Genomic DNA, 22111 nt, shown 5'->3' with positions numbered 1-22111 from the left:
TCACCATTTGTTTCTTAAGAATTGTCGTTTGTCTTAGGAACTTCTTAGTTTTCTCACTTAAGAAATCCGATTTTTAACTTAAGATCTAAGTAATCTAGGAATAAACCTACATGTCACACAGACTGAAAGGACATTTATATTATGTGTCAACTGGCAAAATAATATTTATGTGATACATTCATAAAAAAAACTACTCTGATCAACTTCAGTGAACAAAACGTGTTAACACATTGTTTAGGGGTGAACTAAATATTAAAGAAATCAAATAATTGGCATAGAAATTTGTTCAAGTAAATATAAATTTAGCTTTTCCTTTTCCCTGGAGCTGCTTTAAGCCTGCTGAGGGTTTCTCTTAAAGTTGAGAAGAAATATGAGAAGAAATCTAAGAACTTTGTTTTCAAGAATCTCATTAGTTCTCAAGTTCTATCTGAGGAAAAAAAGTTAAGAAGAAAGTTAAGAAAACGACTAAAGAAAAGATCAGAATTTCTCCATGAATACCAAATCTTAAAATTTGTCTTAAGAGCAAAGTTAAGAAGTTAATAAGTATTTTTTTCCTAAGAATGTTTGTGAATCCGGCCCCGGTCTCTGTCAGCTGATTAATCAGCCCACATGCATCAATCAACACTGTTAAAGTTCATTCTCACGCTGGAAAACTGGCTCATTCATACAAAACACTGCAAGGGAACAACACATTCATAAGCAAAAAGATCAAGAATCCAAACAAGTTAAAATACCATGCAAGCTCCAGCTGAGAGGAAAATGACAAATTCATTTAAAAAAAAGGGAAATAATCAAAAACACTGAGCAAGTTATAAGAGCTTTAACCCTTTATTAGGCAAAGAATTATATTTGGTAACTTCAGGTATTATTTAGAGAAAAAAGTTACTAGATTAAAGTGGCAAATCTACAAGAAAAAAAGTCACAGATTTAAGAGGCTGTATGTAATATCCTCCAATATTCTCTAGGGTTGAAATTTGGAATTTGCAAGTATTTCAATGAGTGTCCTATTACGGTGTGTTCAGACCGGACGCGTAGCGAATTTTCGCGTCGCGTTACTCGCGCGAGAATTGAATTTAACTCGCGTCACTCGCGCGAGTAAATAACTCGCGAATTTTCGCCCAAGAGACTATTTAGCGCCAAATAATTCCCTCCATTTCATTCTGTCATCAACCATGACAAGCATAGCGTCCCTGTACCTGCTCTGGAAGTCCGAGATACGTCTGAAAACACGCCGTCGTGTCTGGGTGAGTGACATCATCCGGAGGCGCACTCAGCACGGAGAGAGGACCGCAGAGTACTTCCACCTTTTTCCCTCCTGCCGACCCACTCCTCCTTCCTGCCTCTTTTCTCCTCTCTCTCATGTATGTATCTCGGACACTGTCGTCCAGAATCTCTACGCTGATAGGCTGACCCGACACAGCGTCACGCGAATATTTCGCCAAAGTTGAATTTATTGAACTCACGCGAATTCGTGTTGTTTCATTCGCGCCGCGACATTCGCGTCAATCGCGGCATTCGCGTCGCGCGAAACCCGCGATTCGCGCCGCTGGCAAAAATTCGCGTCTATTCGCGTGTTTGCATTGACTTTGTATGTAATCTTGTCGCGCGAAATATTCGCTACGCGTCCGGTCTGAACGCACCGTTACTCGCGCGAGTTGATCGCGCGAGTAGTTGAATTTACTCGCGTCACTCGCGCGAGTAAATAACTCGCGAATTTTCGCAGATAAACAGATAAATATGCCGGTCGGCGAAGGCTGCTAATGCTAATGCTAACTTTGTAGAGAAGTAGCTACAACAGATAGCTGAAATCACATTGTCACAACTTACCAGGCAGACCGGTGACCTCACTCACCCTCCTCCAGGCCAGATCTTTATGGTTCCGGTTGCGGTAGGAGGGTGATGATGTGTCAAAAAGCTCGGGAAGCCCACAGACCGCAACAATAGGTTTCTGCTCCATTTTTACGGAATAGGCGGGTTCCCGGGATGCATGACGTCACTGTCGTCCAGAATCTCAACGCTGATAGGCTGTCCCGACACAGCGTCACGCGAATATTTCGCCAAAGTTGAATTTATTGAACTCACGCGAATTCGCGTTGTTTCATTCGGGTTGTTTCATTCGCGCGTCGCGCGAAACCCGCGATTCGCGCCGCCGGCAAAAATTTGCGTCTATTCCCGTGTTTGCATTGACTTTGTATGTAATCTTGTCGCGCGAAATATTCGCTACGCGTCCGGTCTGAACACACCGTTAAGGGTTAAAGTGGAGAATCTGGGAGAGAAAAGTTGCTTTTTTCCCCACTTTTTTTCTCATCAATCTGCGGCTTTTTTCGCGCAGATTTGCCACTTTAAATCTCTTAAATCTGCGACTTTTTTTTCTTGTAGGTTTGCCACTTTAATCTACTAAATTTGCAACTTTTTTCTCGAAATATTACCTGAAGTTACCAAATATAGTTCTTTGCCTGATAAAGGGTTAAAAAGGATTCCTCCGGTGTTTTATCACCTGCAGCAGATACACAGTAGAGTCTAGACTAACAGCTATGTGCAGCTCAGTAAATAGAACACATGAAGGTGTGAAGTGCTTTCAAAAGTCTGGAGAAGTTAATAAAAGGAAGATGAGATAGATTTATTGGTAACTCCTCCACAATAAAGTCTTGGTCTCAAGGCTTCCCTGTTTATAATGGAGTATATTCCATGTTTCTGATGGAGAATATAAATGTTTCTGATGGAGAATATAAATGTTTGAGAGGCTGTGACCTGTCATTGCAGCAAAGAGAACGCAACAGAACAAACGCTCTGTTTGCTTCTTTATTAAAAAATATCCATTTAGTGGTGATTAGTGGTGTGGGAGGGTTTATTTTCCCCTCACAAGAAATAAAAAAAGAAAGAAAAGAGTCTAGATCCTGGCCTTAAGTTCACTGTCGTCTTCTTCATCCCGTTTCCCTGATTCTCTCCAGAAACCTTCAGCTTCACTGCGTCTGGAACACAAACAGGTGAAAAGAAGAACATCACACCAACAGGACCTTTATAAACCTCGCTGAACCAGGTTATTATAGTTATTATATTATAGAAATAACGAAAACTAGAATTGAAAAAACATTTTTTACTGAAAAAAAACAAAAAACGATAACTTACTGAAACTGTATTTTGTGGTTACAAGACTAACTAAAATTATAGTGAAAATGTCCTTCGTTTTCGTCTTTGTCAACTTTTTTCATCCGTAAACCTTTTTGGTTGATATGAAATCTATTTCATCTATCTGGTTTTATGACTTAATAAACTTATTGGGGCTGAGATGGATCAGACAAAGGAAATAAAGGAAACATTTATTGTGACCTTATTGAATCTGGACCCAACAAATACCCCATTACAAAACAACTACAAGTAATAAAAACTAAACTACAACTAATAAAAACTAAACTACAACTAATTAAAACTAAACTACAACTAATAAAAACTAAACTACAACTAATAAAAACTAAACTACAACTAATAACAACTAAACTACAACTAATAAAAACTAAACTACAACTAATTAAAACTAAACTAAAACTAATAAAAACTAAACTAAAACTAATAAAAACTAAACTACAACTAATAAAAACTAAACTACAACTAATTAAAACTAACACTAAAACTAATAAAAACTAAACTAAAACTAATAAAAACTAAACTACAACTAATAAAAACTAAACTACAACTAATAAAAACTAAACTACAACTAATAAAAACTAAACTAAAACTAATAAAAACTAAACTACAACTAATAAAAACTAAACTACAACTAATAAAAACTAAACTAAAACTAATAAAAACTAAACTACAACTAATAAAAACTAAACTACAACTAATAAAAACTAAACTAAAACTAATAAAAACTAAACTACAACTAATAAAAACTAAATTAAACTAATAAAAACTAAACTACAACTAATAAAAACTAAACTAAAACTAATAAAAACTAAACTACAACTAATACAAACCAAACTAAAACTAAGCATTGTCCAAAAAATAAAAACTAATTAAAACTACCAAACTCACTCTAAAAACTCATTAAAACGAACTGAATTTGAAAACAAAAATTGACAATGAAAATTAAAACTAAAACTAATGAAAAGGCCAGAACCATTCTGACCTGTCCCTGCTGGGGGGTCCCAGTACTAACCTGTCCCTGTTGGGGGGTCCCTGTACTAACCTGTCCCTGTTGGGGGGTCCCAGTACTAACCTGTCCCTGTTGGGGGGTCCCTGTACTAACCTGTCCCTGTTGGGGGGTCCCTGTACTGACCTGTCCCTGTTGGGGGGTCCCAGTACTAACCTGTCCCTGCTGGGGGGTCCCAGTACTAACCTGTCCCTGTTGGGGGGTCCCTGTACTAACCTGTCCCTGTTGGGGGGTCCCAGTACTAACCTGTCCCTGTTGGGGGGTCCCAGTACTGACCTGTCCCTGTTGGGGGGTCCCAGTACTAACCTGTCCCTGTTGGGGGGTCCCAGTACTAACCTGTCCCTGTTGGGGGGTCCCAGTACTGACCTGTCCCTGCTGGGGGGTCCCAGTACTGACCTGTCCCTGCTGGGGGGTCCCTGGCTGGCCGGGGGCCGGCCCCGTCTGTCCGTAGTAGGCGGCCTGCTGTCGGTAGTACTCGGCCCAGGCGGCGCTGTAGTCCTGCTGGCCTCCTGCTGTGGTCCCTGCTGCTCCTCCTGCTCCTCCTCCTGCTCCTCCTGCTGCTCCTCCTGCTGCTCCTGGAGCTGCTGCTGCCGTCCCAGGGACAGAGCCTCCTGTCTGGGCTGGAAGGGACAGGAAACAGAGACATGATCCAGCTCACCGCTGTATAATAAATAATATATCAGAGACGCTTCAGATCTTTAAGAGCAAACTGAAGACTTATCTTTTTAATTTGGCTTTTGAACTATTTTTAAATATCTTTCTGCTCATGCATACGTGGTTTTGTAGTATTTGTAGTTTTTTCCACCTATTTGCGGTCTCTTGGCCAATGAAATGCATCAGAATACATGTGGGAGTGTCGCAATGCATCATGGGACTTTGAAATCATCACAAAAAAGACACAAAGCGACTAAAAAAAGACACAAAATGACTAAAAAAAGATACAAAATGACAAAAAAATGACACAAAATGACCAAAAAAGACACAAAATGACCAAAAAGACACAAAATGACCATAAAAAGACACAAAATGACCAAAGAAAAGACACAAAATGACCAAAAAGACACAAAATGACTAAAAAAAGACACAAAATGACCGAAAAAAGACACAAAATGACTAAAAAATACACAAAATGACAAAAAAAGACACAAAATTACTAAAAAAAAGACACAAAATTACTAAAAAAAAATACAATATTACTAAAAAATGACACAAAATGACCAAAAAAGACACAAAATGACCAAAAAGACACAATATGACCGAAAAAGACACAAAATGACTGAAAAAAGACACAAAATGACTGAAAAAAGACACAAAATGACAAAAAAATACACAAAATGACTAAAAAAAGACACAAAATTACTTAAAAAAAGATACAAAATTACTAAAAAATGACACAAAATGACCAAAAAGTTTATTGTTTATTCGTTTTTTTAGAATAATTTTTTTGTTTTAATCTTTTTTATCTAGATTTTTTACTTTTTGTTATTATGATTTACTTTTTATTGTTTTTATTATTTACTTATGTTTTTTATTTTATTATATTTTATCTTACCTTACTTTATTTTTACTTATTTTATTTTTTTTAATTTCTAAGCGGCCTCCAGTGTTTTCTCAGTTTGACCTTTGTTTATAATGGCATGGAGGGTGTTTGCTTGTTTCTATGTTTTTTTATTATTATTATTATTTTCTCCTTTTTCATGAAGTGTTACATCTCTCCTGTATGAAAAGTGCTCTATAAATAAAGTCTGATTGATTGATTGATTGTGTGTTCTCTGGAGGCCTCACCCATCTTCTTGTAGTACTCCTCCCAGGCCTTGGTGTAGTCCGGCTGGCCCCCCGGGGTCTGGGCCGGCTGGGTCTGCTCCCCTGATGTTTGGGCCCCTCCAGCTGGGTTAGCGGGGTACTGGGCCCCGGGCACGGCCCCCGCCGGCTGCTGCTGGTAGTACTGGGCGTAGTAGGCCGCCCAGGCCGCGTTGGGGTCATTGGCTGCTGCCTTGCCTAGAAAAGACGCAGGGTGGAGGGGTGAGGTCCTCATAGGGTGAGGGTGAGCCCCTGCTACTGGCCTGGAGACCGGGCTTGGAGACCAGGGGGGAAACAGAGACAGGGTTAGCCAGAGCTCCTACAGGTTCACATCTCACACAACATTTCCATCAGAACGCCTGTTCACCTTCCCAGACTTAGAAAAAAAATGTCATTACTCATCTGAAATGAATGGGAGGGTTTAAAACAGGGGCCTCAAACTCAAATCACCTGGGGGCCACTGGAGGCAGGGTCAAAATGATCAGAAAAAGACACAAAGTAACTAAAAAAAGACACAAAATTACTAAAAAAAAATGACAGAAAAAAAACTAAATTACTTAAAAAAGACACAAAATGACCAAAAAATACACAAAATTATTTAAAAGACATAAAATTATTTAAATAAGACACTAAATTACAAAAAAGGAACAAAATGACCAAAAAAGACACAAAATTACCAAAAAGACACAAAATTATTTAAAAAGACACAAAACCGCCAAAAAAGACAAAATTACCAAAAAAGACAAAATTACAAAAAAAAGACAGAATGATTTAAAAAAAACACAAAATTATTTTTAAAAAGACAAAAAATTACTCAAAAAAGACACAAAATTATTTAAAAGACATAAAATGATTTAAAAAAGACACTAAATTACAAAAAAGGAACAAAATGACCAAAAAAGACACAAAATGACCAAAAAGACACAAAATTATTTAAAAAGACACAAAACCGCCAAAAAAGACAAAATTACCAAAAAAGACAAAATTACAAAAAAAAGACAGAATTATTTAAAAAAAAAAATACAAAATTATTTTTAAAAAGACAGAAAATTACCCAAAAAAGACACAAAATTACCAAAAAAAGTAATTAAACGGACCTTCCACACACAACACGATAAAGTGCCATTCATATAAAAAGAGTTTGAGACCCCTAGTTTAAAACCTAAAGCCTGGGGTGGAAGTACTGTAGAAGGTTTAGCAACATGCTAAAATGGGCAAAAAATGAACTTTGATCCCTGAACGGGAGGCGGTGAGGTCCAGGGTGACTCACTGGGGTCGTGGGGGGCCGGGGGCTGCCACTGCTGGTAGCTGCTGCTCCAGCCCTGGGGGGGGTACTGGTGAGGACCAGGAGGACCACCACTGAAACAAGAACAACACCTCAGAAACATTACCCTGACAAAGGGCTGCACCATCATGGACAAAATGATAATCACGGTTATTTTGATCTATATTCTAATCATGATTATTAATCAGGATTATTCATCATGTTAGGGAAAACATCTGTATTTTATGTGCACTACTTTTAAACAAACAACAGGAACAGTTTTTAGTGTCTGGTGCTTGTTGTAAACAAACAGAGATCGCTAAGCTAACACCTCCTGCAGCAGCAGCACATACACACTGTACTGCTACAGAGCTAACTGTTAGCCTGTTAGCACATACACACTGTACTGCTACAAAGCTAACTGTTAGCCTGTTAGCACATACACACTGTACTGCTACAGAGCTAACTGTTAGCCTGTTAGCACATACACACTGTACTGCTACGAAGCTAACTGTTAGCCTGTTAGCACATACACACTGTACTGCTACAGAGCTAACTGTTAGCCTGTTAGCACATACACACTGTACTGCTACAGAGCTAACTGTTAGCCTGTTAGCACATACACACTGTACTGCTACAGAGCTAACTGTTAGCCTGTTAGCACATACACACTGTACTGCTACAGAGCTAACTGTTAACCTGTTAGCACATACACACTGTACTGCTACAGAGCTAACTGTTAGCCTGTTAGCACATACACACTGTACTGCTACAGAGCTAACTGTTAGCCTGTTAGCACATACACACTGTACTGCTACAGAGCTAACTGTTAGCCTGTTAGCACATACACACTGTACTGCTACAGAGCTAACTGTTAGCCTATTAGCACATACACACTGTACTGCTACAGAGCTAACTGTTAGCCTGTTAGCACATACACACTGTACTGCTACAGAGCTAACTGTTAGCCTGTTAGCACATACACCCTGTACTGCTACAGAGCTAACTGTTAGCCTGTTAGCACATACACCCTGTACTGCTACAGAGCTAACTGTTAGCCTGTTAGCACATACACACTGTACTGCTACAGAGCTAACTGTTAGCCTGTTAGCACATACACACTGTACTGCTACAGAGCTTACTGTTAGCCTGTTAGCACATACACACAGTACTGCTACAGAGCTAACTGTTAGCCTGTTAGCACATACACACTGTACTGCTACAGAGCTAACTGTTAGCCTGTTAGCACATACACACTGTACTGCTACAGAGCTAACTGTTAGCCTGTTAGCACATACACCCTGTACTGCTACAGAGCTAACTGTTAGCCTGTTAGCACATACACCCTGTACTGCTACAGAGCTAACTGTTAGCCTGTTAGCACATACACACTGTACTGCTACAGAGCTAACTGTTAGCCTGTTAGCACATACACCCTGTACTGCTACAGAGCTAACTGTTAGCCTGTTAGCACATACACACTGTACTGCTACAGAGCTAACTGTTAGCCTGTTAGCACATACACACTGTACTGCTACAGAGCTAACTGTTAGCCTGTTAGCAATTTGCAGACTGGACGCTAAGTATAGGTGTTTTTTCCATATATGCTCCTGCCTCCATCAGCTGTAGCTACTCACTGTGGTGGTCCAGGGGCCCCAGGTGGTCCGGGGTTGTATGGGTTGGGGTTGTAGGGACCCATTGGACCAGCAGGACCTGGTCCCCCTGGCCCCGGGCCCACCGGACACAGAGGACCCTGAAACACACGACACAATCACATTTCAGAAGAAGCAGAAGAAGAGAGGCGTGGCGTTCCTGCAGGAGACGTAGTAACGGTCAGTGCCTCGATCTTCTCCTCGATCAGCTGCTTGGCGTGGTCGATCTGCTGCGGGGACCCCCGGATGATGAACAGCTTGAAGTTGGGGTCTCCGTTGGGGGGCGGCTGGCGGGAGATCTCCACGAAGGCGCCCGTCTGCTGGTTGATGGACTTGACGTTTTCTCCTCCTCGGCCAATCACCAGGCCACACTTGTGGGCGGGAATAGAGAAGGTCATCTCCCCTCCGGGGGGCCCCCAGCCGCCTTGACCCCCACCTCGGCCCCTGTTGCCTGCAGGCATGCCTGGAGGACCCGGGGGTCCCTGTAGGTGGAGTAGAGAGAGTCGTAGTCCCAGTAAGTACTAGAGCTACTACTAGCATACTACAGGATTTACTGCAGAGCAAACAGGCTGAAAAGCTTCTAAAAGAAGCTGCTGACATTAAAGTTCTGTTATCTCGGGCTGCAGCTAACAATTATTCTCATTATTGATTAATTTGTTGATTATTTAAACATTAACCCTCTAGAGTCCATGAAACCACCTGCATATTACGTCTTCATGACGTGAAGACATAAAAATGAAGCAACATTGAGTTTCTCCATCAGCTTCCAAATAAAGTTCTGGCTTGAAACTCCATGCTGGATTTTTTTTTTGATGATATTCGGCCAAGTAAAACTGGAGATAATGTCAAATATATTTAGTATAAAATATAGATCTAGATATTATCTTCATTCTACCTGTTACATGTTATATTTACAACCTGTATTCATATTTGCAACATATTCAGATTCGTGGTGTTTGGGCCTGATTCCTGGTCTCTGACTGTGATGTAAACCCTCTTCTTGTACCAGTTGATGAGGACCAGAGACCCTTACCCCCTGGCCCTCCTCCCGGACCCTGATGCTCTGCAGCAGGTCGTTGATGATCTGGGCGGCGTGCTCGCAGCGCTCCGGGGGGCCGCTGATGTGGGCCATCTTATCAGGACCAGTACCGTCATCTGGAAGACAGAATTACATCATTAAGCATTAAGATATATTTACTAATGTGGAAGAGTCCGTGGAGGGCTGAGAGTCAGAACTCAACTCTGGAACTCCAGACCTCCTACAGCAGGGGGGTCAAACTCAAATACACAGTGGGCCAAAATTGGACAAAGTCGCGGGCCAACATTGATATTTATTGAAAAAATGGACCTAAACAAGTTAAAACGAAACGGAACAAGCAAAGCTTGATATAACACATCAATGGCATTCATTTCTTAAATAAAATTTAAATAAAAATCCTATGTCCCTTTATTTTCTATGCGGCCTTCTTTAAATTTAAATTTAACAGTAATCTTTTTCCACAGGCTAAAAATAAATGTGAGAATAAAATAACAATAATAAACCAAATGACTAATAATAATATCCTTCAATGAATGTGCAGCCATTCAAGCCTTGGACTAGCAAGAAAAAGTGCATAAAGACAACTTTAATTGTTGCTCAGTTTGCTCCACACTGATCTACTGTGTTCAAGCCAGAACACCAGCAGAGCATTCTGGGATTTGTAGTATTATTTATTTGCGCTGTATAATACCGGCGGGCCAGCTCTGGTTGTCATTTGGTATTTCCTCGTGGGCCAAATATAATTATACTGCGGGCCAAATTTGGCCCACGGGCCAGAGTTTGACACCTCTGTCCTACAGGATGTCGTCTTTCTGCTCCTAGTGGACAAAAATCAGTTTAACACACTGAAACAGTCGTGTCATGTTACTGTGACTGTAGATTTTTGCAGGCGTACTCCTCCTCGCTCCAACATCTTTCCAATAATAGATGTTAAAATGTTAAATCAATAGAAAAGCAAGACAGAGAGAAAGACTCATGTGAAATTGCATCCACATACAGCTGCATCTCAATAAATTAGAATATTTTCTGTTTCTCTGCTCTTTTGCCTCCCTTTATATTATTATAATACTATGTTTTTTAATGTATTGTATTTATTCCTCTTTTTGTTTTGGGGGTTGTCTCTTTTTTGTGGTTCTTTGTTCTAATGTACCCTTTAAAAAACAAAAATGTGGAAAACAGCTGTTGAATAACTTATGTCTTGTACTGATGCTTATCGATGCTGATTTCCAATAAAAAAATATTATTAAAAAATAAATAAATAAAAACAAATTAGAATATGACGAAAAGTATATTTCCGTTAGTTCAAGTCAAACAGCTCCAACCAAGTATTGAGTACTTTTTTTCCTTTTGTAATATTAACATTTTTTTGAGACAGTGAATTTTAGGTCTTCATTAAATGTAAGCCATAATCATTGTAATTAGTAGAAATAAAATAAATGAAGACATGAAATTATTTTTTTCTTTACAATATTTCATTAAAATATGCAATGATAAGATCAGTGTGTATATGATGGAATAGTGACATTAGAAGGTGTGAGAGTCGAGAGTAAAGATTTTTGTATTTGGCAACTGTTGAGATTTGCACTTTACACTAAATTTTAGATTTATGATTAATTTATATTTTGTTGTATGATTTTTATTTATTTATACGGACTAAAAAAAAATCATATTTTCTATATATTTTTCAGTATTTTGTAATATCTAGAATATTGTTATCGCAAAAAAAAAACTTCACGTTGTCTCGACTCTGATGAGAACCTGAATGTACCTGAATAATAATAATAATAATAATAATAACACCTTGTTTAAACTGTATCCGAACTCCAGCATCGTTCTGGATCTTCTTGATCATTTCTCCGTTTCTCCCGATGACGACACCGACCGAGTGTCTCGGTACAGGAATCTGAAAACACACGTTTAAAAAACTTCAACCGGGTTAAAAGACAAATACAGGTACAGCTGAAAACATTAGAATATCATGGAAAAGTTTTTGTCAATTATTTCAGAAAGTGAAACTCATTTTATAGATTCATTACACGTAGAGTTAAATATTTCAAGCCTGTTTTTCTTGTGAATTTGATGATTCTGGCTTAGAGAGAATGAAAACACAAAACTCAGTGTCTCAGTATAAAATGAGAATATTACATAAGATCAATAAAAAAAAGGATATTTTAAACACAATTGTCAGGCTTTTGCATTAATTACTGCAAAACTAAACTAACAAATTTACGAGAAAAAAATATCTCAAATTTACGATCAAAAAATTCAAATTTTACAAGAAAAACAAATTTAAGAGGAAAAAATACAAAATTATGTGAGAAAAGAATCACAAATTTAAGAGAAAAAACTCAAACTTACAAGAAAATATAAAAAAAAATACAAATTTATGATAAAAAAAATCTAAAATTTCATGAGAAAAATATAAATTTACGAGACAAAAAAAATCTAAAATTTATGATCAAAAAAATTCAAATCTAAAAGAAGAAATCACAATTTTAAGAGAAAAAAATCTCAAATTTATGAGAAAGAAAATCACAAGAAAAACAGGCTTGAAATATTTCACTCTGTGTGTAATGAATCTATATAATGTACGAGTTTCACTTTCTGGAATGATTGACAAAAAACAATGACATTTTCCACGATATTCTAATTTTTTCAGATGTACCTGTATTACCACTTCTAATCTTTGTCCCACACACACAGACTCACATCCATCCCTCCTCCCGTTCTGGAGCCAAAATCATTTCGTTCACTGAAGCCGGCGTGGTCTCTCTCCCTCAGGATCTCCTGCACCATCTCCTGGGCTTGCTGAGGAGGAAAGGAAGAGGATTATGGTGCACGGCGACCCAGCAACACACATTCATGTTCAACTTGATGAGATGATTTCTTAACCCATTTAAGGCGGGAAAGCATTACAACATTTCTACCATTAAAACCTGTTGGGGCGCTGTTGTGTTATTCTACCATTAAACCCGGGAAAGAGGATACGTGGTTTTGTAGTATTTGTAGTTTTTTCCACCTATTTTCGGTCTCTTGGCCAATGAAATGCATCAGAATACATGTGGGAGTGTCGCAATGCATCATGGGACTTTTCCAGAACTTTGAAATCATCACAAAAAAGACACAAAGCGACTAAAAAAAGACACAAAATAACCAAAAAAGACACAAAATGACTAAAAAAAGATACAAAATGACTAAAAAATGACACAAAATCACCAAAAAAGACACAAAATGACCAAAAAGACACAAAATGACCATAAAAAGACACAAAATGACCAAAAAAGACACAAAATGACCAAAAAAGACACAAAATGACTAAGAAAAGACACAATATGACCAAAGAAAAGACACAAAATGACCAAAAAGACACAAAATGACCGAAGAAAAGACACAAAATGACCAAAAAGACACAAAATTACTAAAAAAAGACACAAAATGACCGAAAAAAGACACAAAATGACCATAAAAAGACACAAAATGACCAAAAAAGACACAAAATGACTAAAAAATGACACAAAATGACCGAAAAAAGACACAAAATGACCGAAAAAAGACACAAAATGACAAAAAAATACACAAAATGACAAAAAAATACACAAAATGACTAAAAAAAGACATAAAATGACTAAAAAAGACACAAAATGACCAAAAACACACACAAAATGACTAATAAAAGACACAAAATGACCAAAAAAGAAGCAAAATGACTAAAAATGAGAATACATGTGGGAGTGTCTCAATGCATCATGGGACTTTTCCAGAACTTATCATCAGAAATCATGGTGGAAGACGACTATAGCGGAGGGAGCTCAGATATAACAGCTATAAGCTCTCAAATACTTTATGAATTTAATTTCTATCTGCTACAGAGGCTGAAAAATCTATTATTTAGTAGGAAGAGTTGACACTTCTGTTGGATTTACAGAAAAACTTTTTTTTTTTTTTAATCACCAATCAGAGGTTTTACAGGCAGTTTTAGGCCTAAATGGGTTAAAGGTACCTGAACTTTGTAGGGATCTCCGATGATGCGGAGCGGCTTGTCAACGTTGGGACCCTGAGAGGCGTCCTGGATCAGGATCATCTTCACCCCGGCACGCTCCTGGAACATCACACCATCAAACATTATGGGGACGATTGACATTTCTGGAATATAAGATTGTTTTTTCCTGGATCTACCTTTTCATAGATTAAAGTAAACAAGATGCCGCCTTGAAAAATTGCCAATCAGAATCAAGGTTATTATAGTTAACGAAAACTAAAAAAATCACAACGGAATTAAAACTAAAACTAATGAAAAATCCAAGAAAAAAGTGACACATTTACAAGAAAAAAGTGACACATTTTTGAGAAAAAAATTCTCAAATTTAAGGGAAAAAAATTCTCAAATTTAAAGAAAATGTAACAAATTTAAAGAAAAAAAGTAACACATTTCTGAGAAAAAAGTGACAAATTTATGAGAAAAAAAGTGACAAATTTCGGGTAAAATTTCTCAAATTTACAAGAAAAAAAGTGACAAATTTTTTTTTAAAAAGTGACAAATTTACAAGACAAAAAGTGACAAATTTACAAGAAAAAAGGTGACAAATTTCGGGTAAAATTTCTCAAATTTACAAGAAAAAAAGTGACAAATTTAAAGAAAAAAAAAGACAAATTTCGGGTAAAATTTCTCAGATTTACAAGAAAAAAAGTGACAAATTTAAAGAAAAAAAGTGACAAATTTACAAGAAAAAAGTGACAAATTTACAAGAAAAAAAGTGACAAATTTACAAGAAAAAGTGACATTTATTGTGACCTTATTGAATCTGGCACCCAACAGATACCCCATTACAAAACATTGCAAACTCATTCTAAAAACTCATTAAAACGAACTGAATTTGAAAACAAGACAACAAAACAGACAACAAATTTATGAGAAAAAAATGACAAATATAAAGAATAAAAAATAAAAAAAATCACAACGGAATTAAAATAATTAAAATAATAAAAATAATGAAAAATCCATCCATCCAACCTTCCTCAGAATCTTTTTAAGTTGTTTCAGTTCAGTAAACCTCCACCAGGATGATCCCAGTATGACTAACCAGTAACCACAGCCCTGTCTGTCTCTACCTGCAGCTGTTTGATGGTTTCTCCTCCCTTCCCGATGACGAGGCCGGCCTTCCCCGCCGGGATCATCATCTCGTGTACGGATCCGTTCAGCCCGTTGGAGGACTCGTGGTACGAAGACGGAGGAGTTCCTCTTCCTCTGGACACGATCTCATCCAGCAGCATCTTGGCGTTCCTGGCCGGGGAACAGCTCACCAGTTACCCCAGTTACTCCAGTTACTCCAGTTACTACAGTTACCCCAGTTACTCCAGTTACTCCAGTTACTCCAGTTACTCCAGTTACCCCAGTTACTACAGTTACTACAGTTACTACAGTTACTCCAGTTACCCCAGTTACTACAGTTACTCCAGTTACCCCAGTTACTACAGTTACTCCAGTTACTACAGTCACTACAGTCACTACAGTTACTCCAGTTACCCCAGTTACTACAGTTACTACAGTTACCCCAGTTACCACAGTTGCTCCAGTTGCTCCAGTTACTCCAGTTACTCCAGTTACTCCAGTTACTACAGTTAGTACAGTTACTACAGTTACCCCGGTTACTACAGTTACTACAGTTACCCCGGTTACTCCAGTTACTCCAGTTACTCCAGTTACCCCAGTTACTACAGTTACTCCAGTTACTCCAGTTACTACAGTCACTACAGTCACTACAGTTACTACAGTCACTACAGTCACTACAGTTACTCCAGTTACCCCAGTTACTACAGTTACTACAGTTACTCCAGTTACTCCAGTTACTCCAGTTACTACAGTTTGTACAGTTACTACAGTTACCCCGGTTACTCCAGTTACTACAGTTACCCCGGTTACTCCAGTTACTCCAGTTACTCCAGTTACTACAGTTACTTCAGTTACTACAGTTACTACAGTTACCCCAGTTACCACAGTTACTCCAGTTACTCCAGTTACTACAGTAACTACAGTTACTACAGTTACTCCAGTTACTCCAGTTACTACAGTTACCCCGGTTACTCCAGTTACTACAGTTACCCCGGTTACTCCAGTTACTCCAGTTACTACAGTTAGTACAGTTACTACAGTTACTCCAGTTACTCCAGTTACTTCAGTTACTCCAGTTACTCCAGTTACTCCAGCGTCTTTTTCTGTCATTTTTGCATCTATTTTTGGTCAATTTGTTCCTATATCGATAATTTTCATTTCATTTTTACATCTACAGTCAACCTTTATCATGAAAACCATGTTACATGTCTAGATATCAGCTGTTAAATTAAACTCTTATCAGATATTTTTGTTGTTTTCATTCTATTTGTCCAAATAAATGAACCTTTAGTCGTACCAGACATTAAAATGAACAAGAAACTGAAGAAAACAAGGGTGGTCTGATATTTTTTCCCATGACTGTATATAATCAACACCATTACTCACTGACACAAGTACACAGGGCAGTTCACTCCATCAAAAATAATAATTCCTGATGCTTCCACATAAAAAATAAAAATGATCGTGCGTCCTTAAAGCCTGGTACTTACTGTATGGCGTCTTGTGAACCAGTGAGAGAAACTCTCCTGTCTGGAAGACCTCCACTGTCTGAAACACACATAGAGAACATATGTAACTTATGAGTTCAACACCAAAAGGAAAATAACATTAAAAGTATAATAGAGATGTTCAGTAAGTACCTGGAGCTATCTGAACCTTACAACCCGACTCCTGTTGAATCTTATTGATCTGTTCACCTCCACGGCCGATAACTGGAGACCAAGAGACAGAAAACTGTGTGTTGGTGGTTAAACTAGAGCTGGTGATATATTTAGGCTGAATATTGATATAAATGATATATATCCGGATATTTTTATCACAAAGTGAGAGCAAATGTTCATCAAATCAAAGCCAAATATGACATGTCACAAGTAGTTTTATTGATTTATTTAAGTGAACATAAATACTGTATAACAGTTTCATAAAGTGCACATGTAAATAAAAAAAATAGAGCTGCAACAATTATTCAATTAATTATGGTTTTTAAACACCTTTTTTACAGTGTTAACGTTAGGTAATGCATTGAATTTTGGCTGTTATTATACTATGGTGCAATGGTGATATCGAACATAAATAAAAATATATACACTACCGGTCAAAAGTTTTAGAACACCCCAATTTTTCCAGTTTTTTATTGAAATTCAAGCAGTTCAAGTCAAATGAACAGCTTGAAAGGGTACAAAGGTAAGTGGTGAACTGCCAGAGGTAAATAAAAAAAGGTAAGCTTAACCAAAACTGAAAAATAATGTACATTTCAGAATTATACAAGTAGGCCTTTTTCAGGGAACAAGAAATGGGTTAACAACTTAACTCTATGGAGTCTTGGGCTGTTTTGAGTTCTTTTCATGTCTTTGTAAGTCATTTTGTGTCTTTTTTGGTCATTTTGTGACTTTTAGTGTCTTTTTTTGGTCATTTTGTGTCTTTTTTTAGTCCTTTAGTCCAACATAAAATGTGATTTTGAATCTTTTTTTACTTTCAAAACACTATCATGCTCAATAAAGAATTTTAAATGTTGCAAATGTGCATTAATTTCAGAGTACACTGAGACATTAAACTGCATCATTTTCAATTAAATTCTGGAAAAGTTGGTGTGTTCTAAAACTTTTGACCAGTAGTGTAGATTTATATTTTATATCGATATATCGCCCAGCCGTAGGTTACACTTGCAGCAAGATATCTGTTTATGTGTTACATTGTGACATCACTATGTGCTCAGAAGCAGAGTGGTGACTCACTGAGGCCCACCATGCTGTCTGGGACACTGTACTCCTCCGTGCTGGAGGCCGGTCTGAGGAGGGAGGAAAGAGGCAACAAATCAGGAAACAGAACTCTTTATAGTTGTTTTTATTCCATTCAATTGACACAAAGCACAAAGTTATTCAGACTATTCTGCCCTACAGAGTCTAACTGCTGTAACTATCGAAGGGTTAAACTGAGAAAAACTGCTTTAAAGTTCTTTAACGTGTTTTAACTGTCCAGCCAAATGTGTTATAGATAGATCAGTGATATGAGACTTATTTCTACATGTATTGATGATGTCATTTTTATGCTCAAAAATCATGATTTATTTGACCTTTGACCCCAAAAAATGTAGTTTCTGCACTCTGGTTTTGCTGTAAAAGGTTCTAATAGTGATGTTGTCTTCTTTCAGCTTTATATTTAGTTTTCAGTGAATAAACATTTTCATATTGATTTTGTTATAAGTGTATTTAAAAGTGTTTTACAACTCTATTCAAAGATTTGAGTATTTTAGACTTAATATTATAAAGAAATGTTATATTTTAGTCTTAATATAATTATCTTACTTTTTTACTTCATCACTATCTAGATCAGGGGTCTCAAACTTGCGGCCCGCGGGCCAATTGTGGCCCTCGTGATGATATTTTGTGGCCCCCACCTTGATATGAAAGTTTAATGTGAGTTTTATATGAATGGTGCTTTACTGTGTTGTGTGTGGAAGGTCCCTTTAATTACTTTTTTTGGTAATTTTGTGTTTTTTTTTGGTAATTTTGTGTCTTTTTTAATAATTTTGTGTCTTTTTTGGTCATTTTGTGTCTTTTTTAATAATTTGGTGTCTTTTTGGTAATTCTGTCCCTTTTTGGGTCATTTCTTGTCTATTTAAAGTAATTTTGTGTTTTTACAGCCATTTTGTGTCTTTCTTTTGGTAATTTTGTGTCTTTTTCTGGTCATTTTGATACTTTTTTGCCCCAAAATGTAGCTACTGCAGTTAGACTTTGTAGGGGAGAATTCAACTAAAAGCTTTGAGATCTCACCTTTGTTGTGCAAGAGCAGCGAGCTGAGCACCGATAGCTGAGAGAGAGAGAGAGAGAGAGAAAACAGAGAGAGAGAGAGAGAGAGAGAGAGAAAACAGAGAGAGAGAGAGAGAGAGAGAGAGAGAGAGAAAGAGAGAAAACAGAGAGAGAGAGAGAACAGAGAGAGAGAGAGAGAGAGAGAAAACAGAGAGAGAGGGAGAGAGAGAGAGAGAGGGAGAGAGAGAGAGAGAGAGAGAAAACAGAGAGAGAGAGAGAGAGAGAGAAAACAGAGAGAGAGAACAGAGACAGAGAGAAAACAGAGAGAGAGAGAGAGAGAAAACAGAGAGAGAGAGAGAGAGAGAGAAAACAGAGAGAGAGAACAGAGACAGAGAGAAAACAGAGAGAGAGAGAGAGAGAAAACAGAGAGAGAGAGAGAGAAAACAGAGAGAGAGAGAGAGAAAACAGAGAACAGAGAGAGAGAGAGAGAGAGAGAGAGGTTTTGTATTACTGATGGACTCAGAGGACACATGGACAGACTGGTGTAAGAGGAGATGTGTAGAAGTGATCAGTGATTATTGATTATGAACATGACAGATGAAGAAGAACCAGCAGATAAAGTATGAACTCACAGAGAGCGTTAGCTGAGTCCAGGTCAGTCTGAGCCGCCAGCTTCTTACTCTCTGGTTCATCTGGCAGGAAACACACAGCAACCAGGGTTAATTTCTTTCTTTTATCCTTTATTTATTTTCTGGAGGAATCATTGAGGGCAACCCCTCATTTGTCATCATCATTTGTCGAGAGTACAGTGAGAACACGAAACAGCACAGACAAAACACAGCAAAAACATTAAAAACAGTTCGAGTGAAAGGCAGAGTTATTGATTATCATAGATTCATTTATAATAGTTTAAGTATAATAGGATTTTTTATTAGTTTTAGTTTTAATTTCGTTGTCAGTTTTTGTCTTCAAATCCAGATAGTTTTAATGAGTTTTTAGAGTGAGTTTGCTAGTTTTAATTAGTTTTTCATTTTTTGAGAAAATGCCTTAGTTTTAGTGTTAGTTTTTTGTAGTTGTAGTTGTTTTGTGATGGGGTATTGGTTGGGTCCAGATCTTTTGGATAGGGACGGATGCAAACTAGCAGCTTTGCTATAATCCGGCATATTTACAAAGATGTTTATCGATGTTCATTAATGTGCACTGTCCCTATCCAAAAAAAAAAAAAGTAACTGGGTGTGCAGGAGAGTTCAGAGGTGGTTCACATTTATATTTATTTATTTATTTATTTGGGTGTTTTTGTCCAGATGAGACCCAATCCAAGCCAGAGAACATACCTGCGTCCTCCAGCTGTCGTTTCTGTGCCGTGAATGTAAAACCATCTGGAGCAGCGTTGTTGTTGTTGTTGTTGATGGGAGGAGCAGCGTCTCCTCCGATCTTAGCTGCGATCTGAAACACAAACGTACAACTCACCGTCACCATTCAGCTTTAAAAACACTGATTATACTCCTCCACCCCTCAAGTTTGCCCCAAAAAAAGATAAAACTGAGAAAAACTGCTTCAATGTGTTTTAACTGTCCAGCCAAATGTGTTATAGGTCGATCAGTGATATGACTCTTATTTCTATATGTATTGATGATGTCATTTTTATGCTCAAAAATCATGATGATTTATTTGACCTTTGACCCCAAAAATGTAGTTACTGCACTCTGGTTTTACTGTAAAAGGTTCTAATAGTGATGTTGTTGTCTTCTTTCAGCTTTTATATTTAGTTTTCAGTTAATAAACATTTTCAAATTGATTTTGTTATAAATGTATTTAAAAGTGTTTAACAACACTATTCAAAGATTTGCGTATTTTAGACTTAATATTAGAAAGAAATGTTATATTTTAGTCTTAATATGATTTTATCTCACTTTTTTACTTCATCACTATCTAGATAATAATTTCCCTTTCAAATAAACTTATAATTTCTATTATTTTTATGTCTTAATTGGTTTATATATCCAAAGCAGACCGTGGTAGGTGTATTTACTGCTTGGTTTTGAGTTGGATTTTGTGGTTTTTATATCATTATTTCTCTGAATTAAAGCAAAATTAAAATCTAAAACAGTATATCAGTATTATATAATATTTTATTATTATATCTAGCTGTTATATAGTTAGTTAGTATTATATAATTATTTATTATTAAATCTAGCTGCTATACAATTATTTAGTATTATATCATTATATACAGTTATTTATTATTATATCTAGCTGTTCTATAGTTAGTTAGTATTATGTCAGTATTATATAGTTATTTAGTATTATATCAGTATTATATCAGTATTATATAGTTATTTATTATTATATCTAGCTGTTATATAGTTATTTAGTATTATATCAGTATTATATATTATATCTAGCTGTTATATAGTTAGTTAGTATTATATAGTTATTATATATTATATCTAGCTGTTATATAGTTATTTAGTATTATATAGTTATTATATATTATATCTAGCTGTTATATAGTGAGTTAGCATTATATAGTTATTTAGTATTATATCAGTATTATATATTATATCTAGCTGTTCTATAGTTAGTTAGTATTATATAGTTATGTAGTATTATATAGTTATTATATATTATATCTAGCTGTTATATAGTTATTTAGTATTATATAGTTATTATATATTATATCTAGCTGTGATATAGTTATGGAGTATTATATAGTTATTATATATTATATCTAGCTGTTATATCACCCTCTCCACTCTGTGGGTTTGTTGGGGCACATTGACTATTTTAAATACCGTTTTCTAATGTACCGTTATAACCAGCAGTGACATAACGTGTCTATCTTTGTCTAAGCAGCCGTATGAAGTGAATATGACTGGTTATGACTGGTTATGACGTGTTATTATCTCCGGTTAGCTCCAGTAAACATGCTCCAGCCTCCTCACCTGCCGGGCCCGCTGCACCGCGTCCGCGAACGCATCTTTCTTGATGCCTCCTGCCCCGTTACCGAGAGCCGCCGGCCCGCCCAGAGGGGCCCCGGGGCCGGGCGGAGGGACCGCGCTGTACTCCGACATGGTGACTACTAACCGGACAGGCGAGCGGGAGGCGGAGGCAGAGAACCGGGAACCGGGAGCTGCAGCAGCAGGAGCGGGACGGAAAGTCAAGAAACTAACGGGGCAAGACACACGGAGACACGACGGTGGCCGCGAAGGCGCTTCGCTTTTTGGTCTTATAGTCAAAATTAATACAGTTTCTATCCTCAGTGGCTTTGGTGCATTTATCATATCACTATTAACATTTACACAACATTAGTTCAACCTCCACAACATTTATATATGTATATA

General features: G+C 37.2%; 1 protein-coding gene across 1 annotated transcript; it reads right to left on the bottom strand.

Annotated features, from left to right (window-relative positions):
- Window positions 1-2394: 2394 nt before the first annotated feature.
- Window positions 2395-21902, bottom strand: LOC131983957 (far upstream element-binding protein 2-like). Its single transcript, XM_059348804.1, has 18 exons — window positions 21713-21902; window positions 20102-20213; window positions 19400-19459; window positions 18792-18828; window positions 17754-17806; window positions 16659-16730; window positions 16509-16566; window positions 15018-15189; window positions 13909-14007; window positions 12618-12716; window positions 11709-11811; window positions 9903-10024; window positions 9058-9351; window positions 8855-8970; window positions 7224-7312; window positions 5939-6151; window positions 4550-4773; window positions 2395-2972 (listed from the first exon to the last, which is right to left on the bottom strand). The coding sequence occupies exons 1-18, from the start codon at window positions 21839-21841 to the stop codon at window positions 2964-2966; spliced, it is 2061 nt and encodes a 686-aa protein (XP_059204787.1). The 5' UTR covers window positions 21842-21902; the 3' UTR covers window positions 2395-2963.
- Window positions 21903-22111: the final 209 nt, after the last annotated feature.

The sequence above is a fragment of the Centropristis striata genome, chromosome 13 (assembly GCF_030273125.1).
Source record: "Centropristis striata isolate RG_2023a ecotype Rhode Island chromosome 13, C.striata_1.0, whole genome shotgun sequence".
NCBI lineage: Eukaryota > Metazoa > Chordata > Actinopteri > Perciformes > Serranidae > Centropristis > Centropristis striata.
Note: the sequence above shows the minus strand (reverse complement) of the source record. Positions and strands in the feature narration are given on the sequence as shown.

Coding starts and splice junctions, on each gene's coding strand:
- LOC131983957 (XM_059348804.1), bottom strand. CDS start 21,841: ATGTCGGAGTACAGCGCGGTCCCTCCGCCCGGCCCCGGGGCCCCTCTG. Junction 9,352..9,902: donor TCCGGGAGGAGGGCCAGGGG/GTAAGGGTCTCT, acceptor CTCCACCTACAG/GGACCCCCGGGTCCTCCAGG. Junction 8,971..9,057: donor TGATCGAGGAGAAGATCGAG/GCACTGACCGTT, acceptor CGTGTGTTTCAG/GGTCCTCTGTGTCCGGTGGG.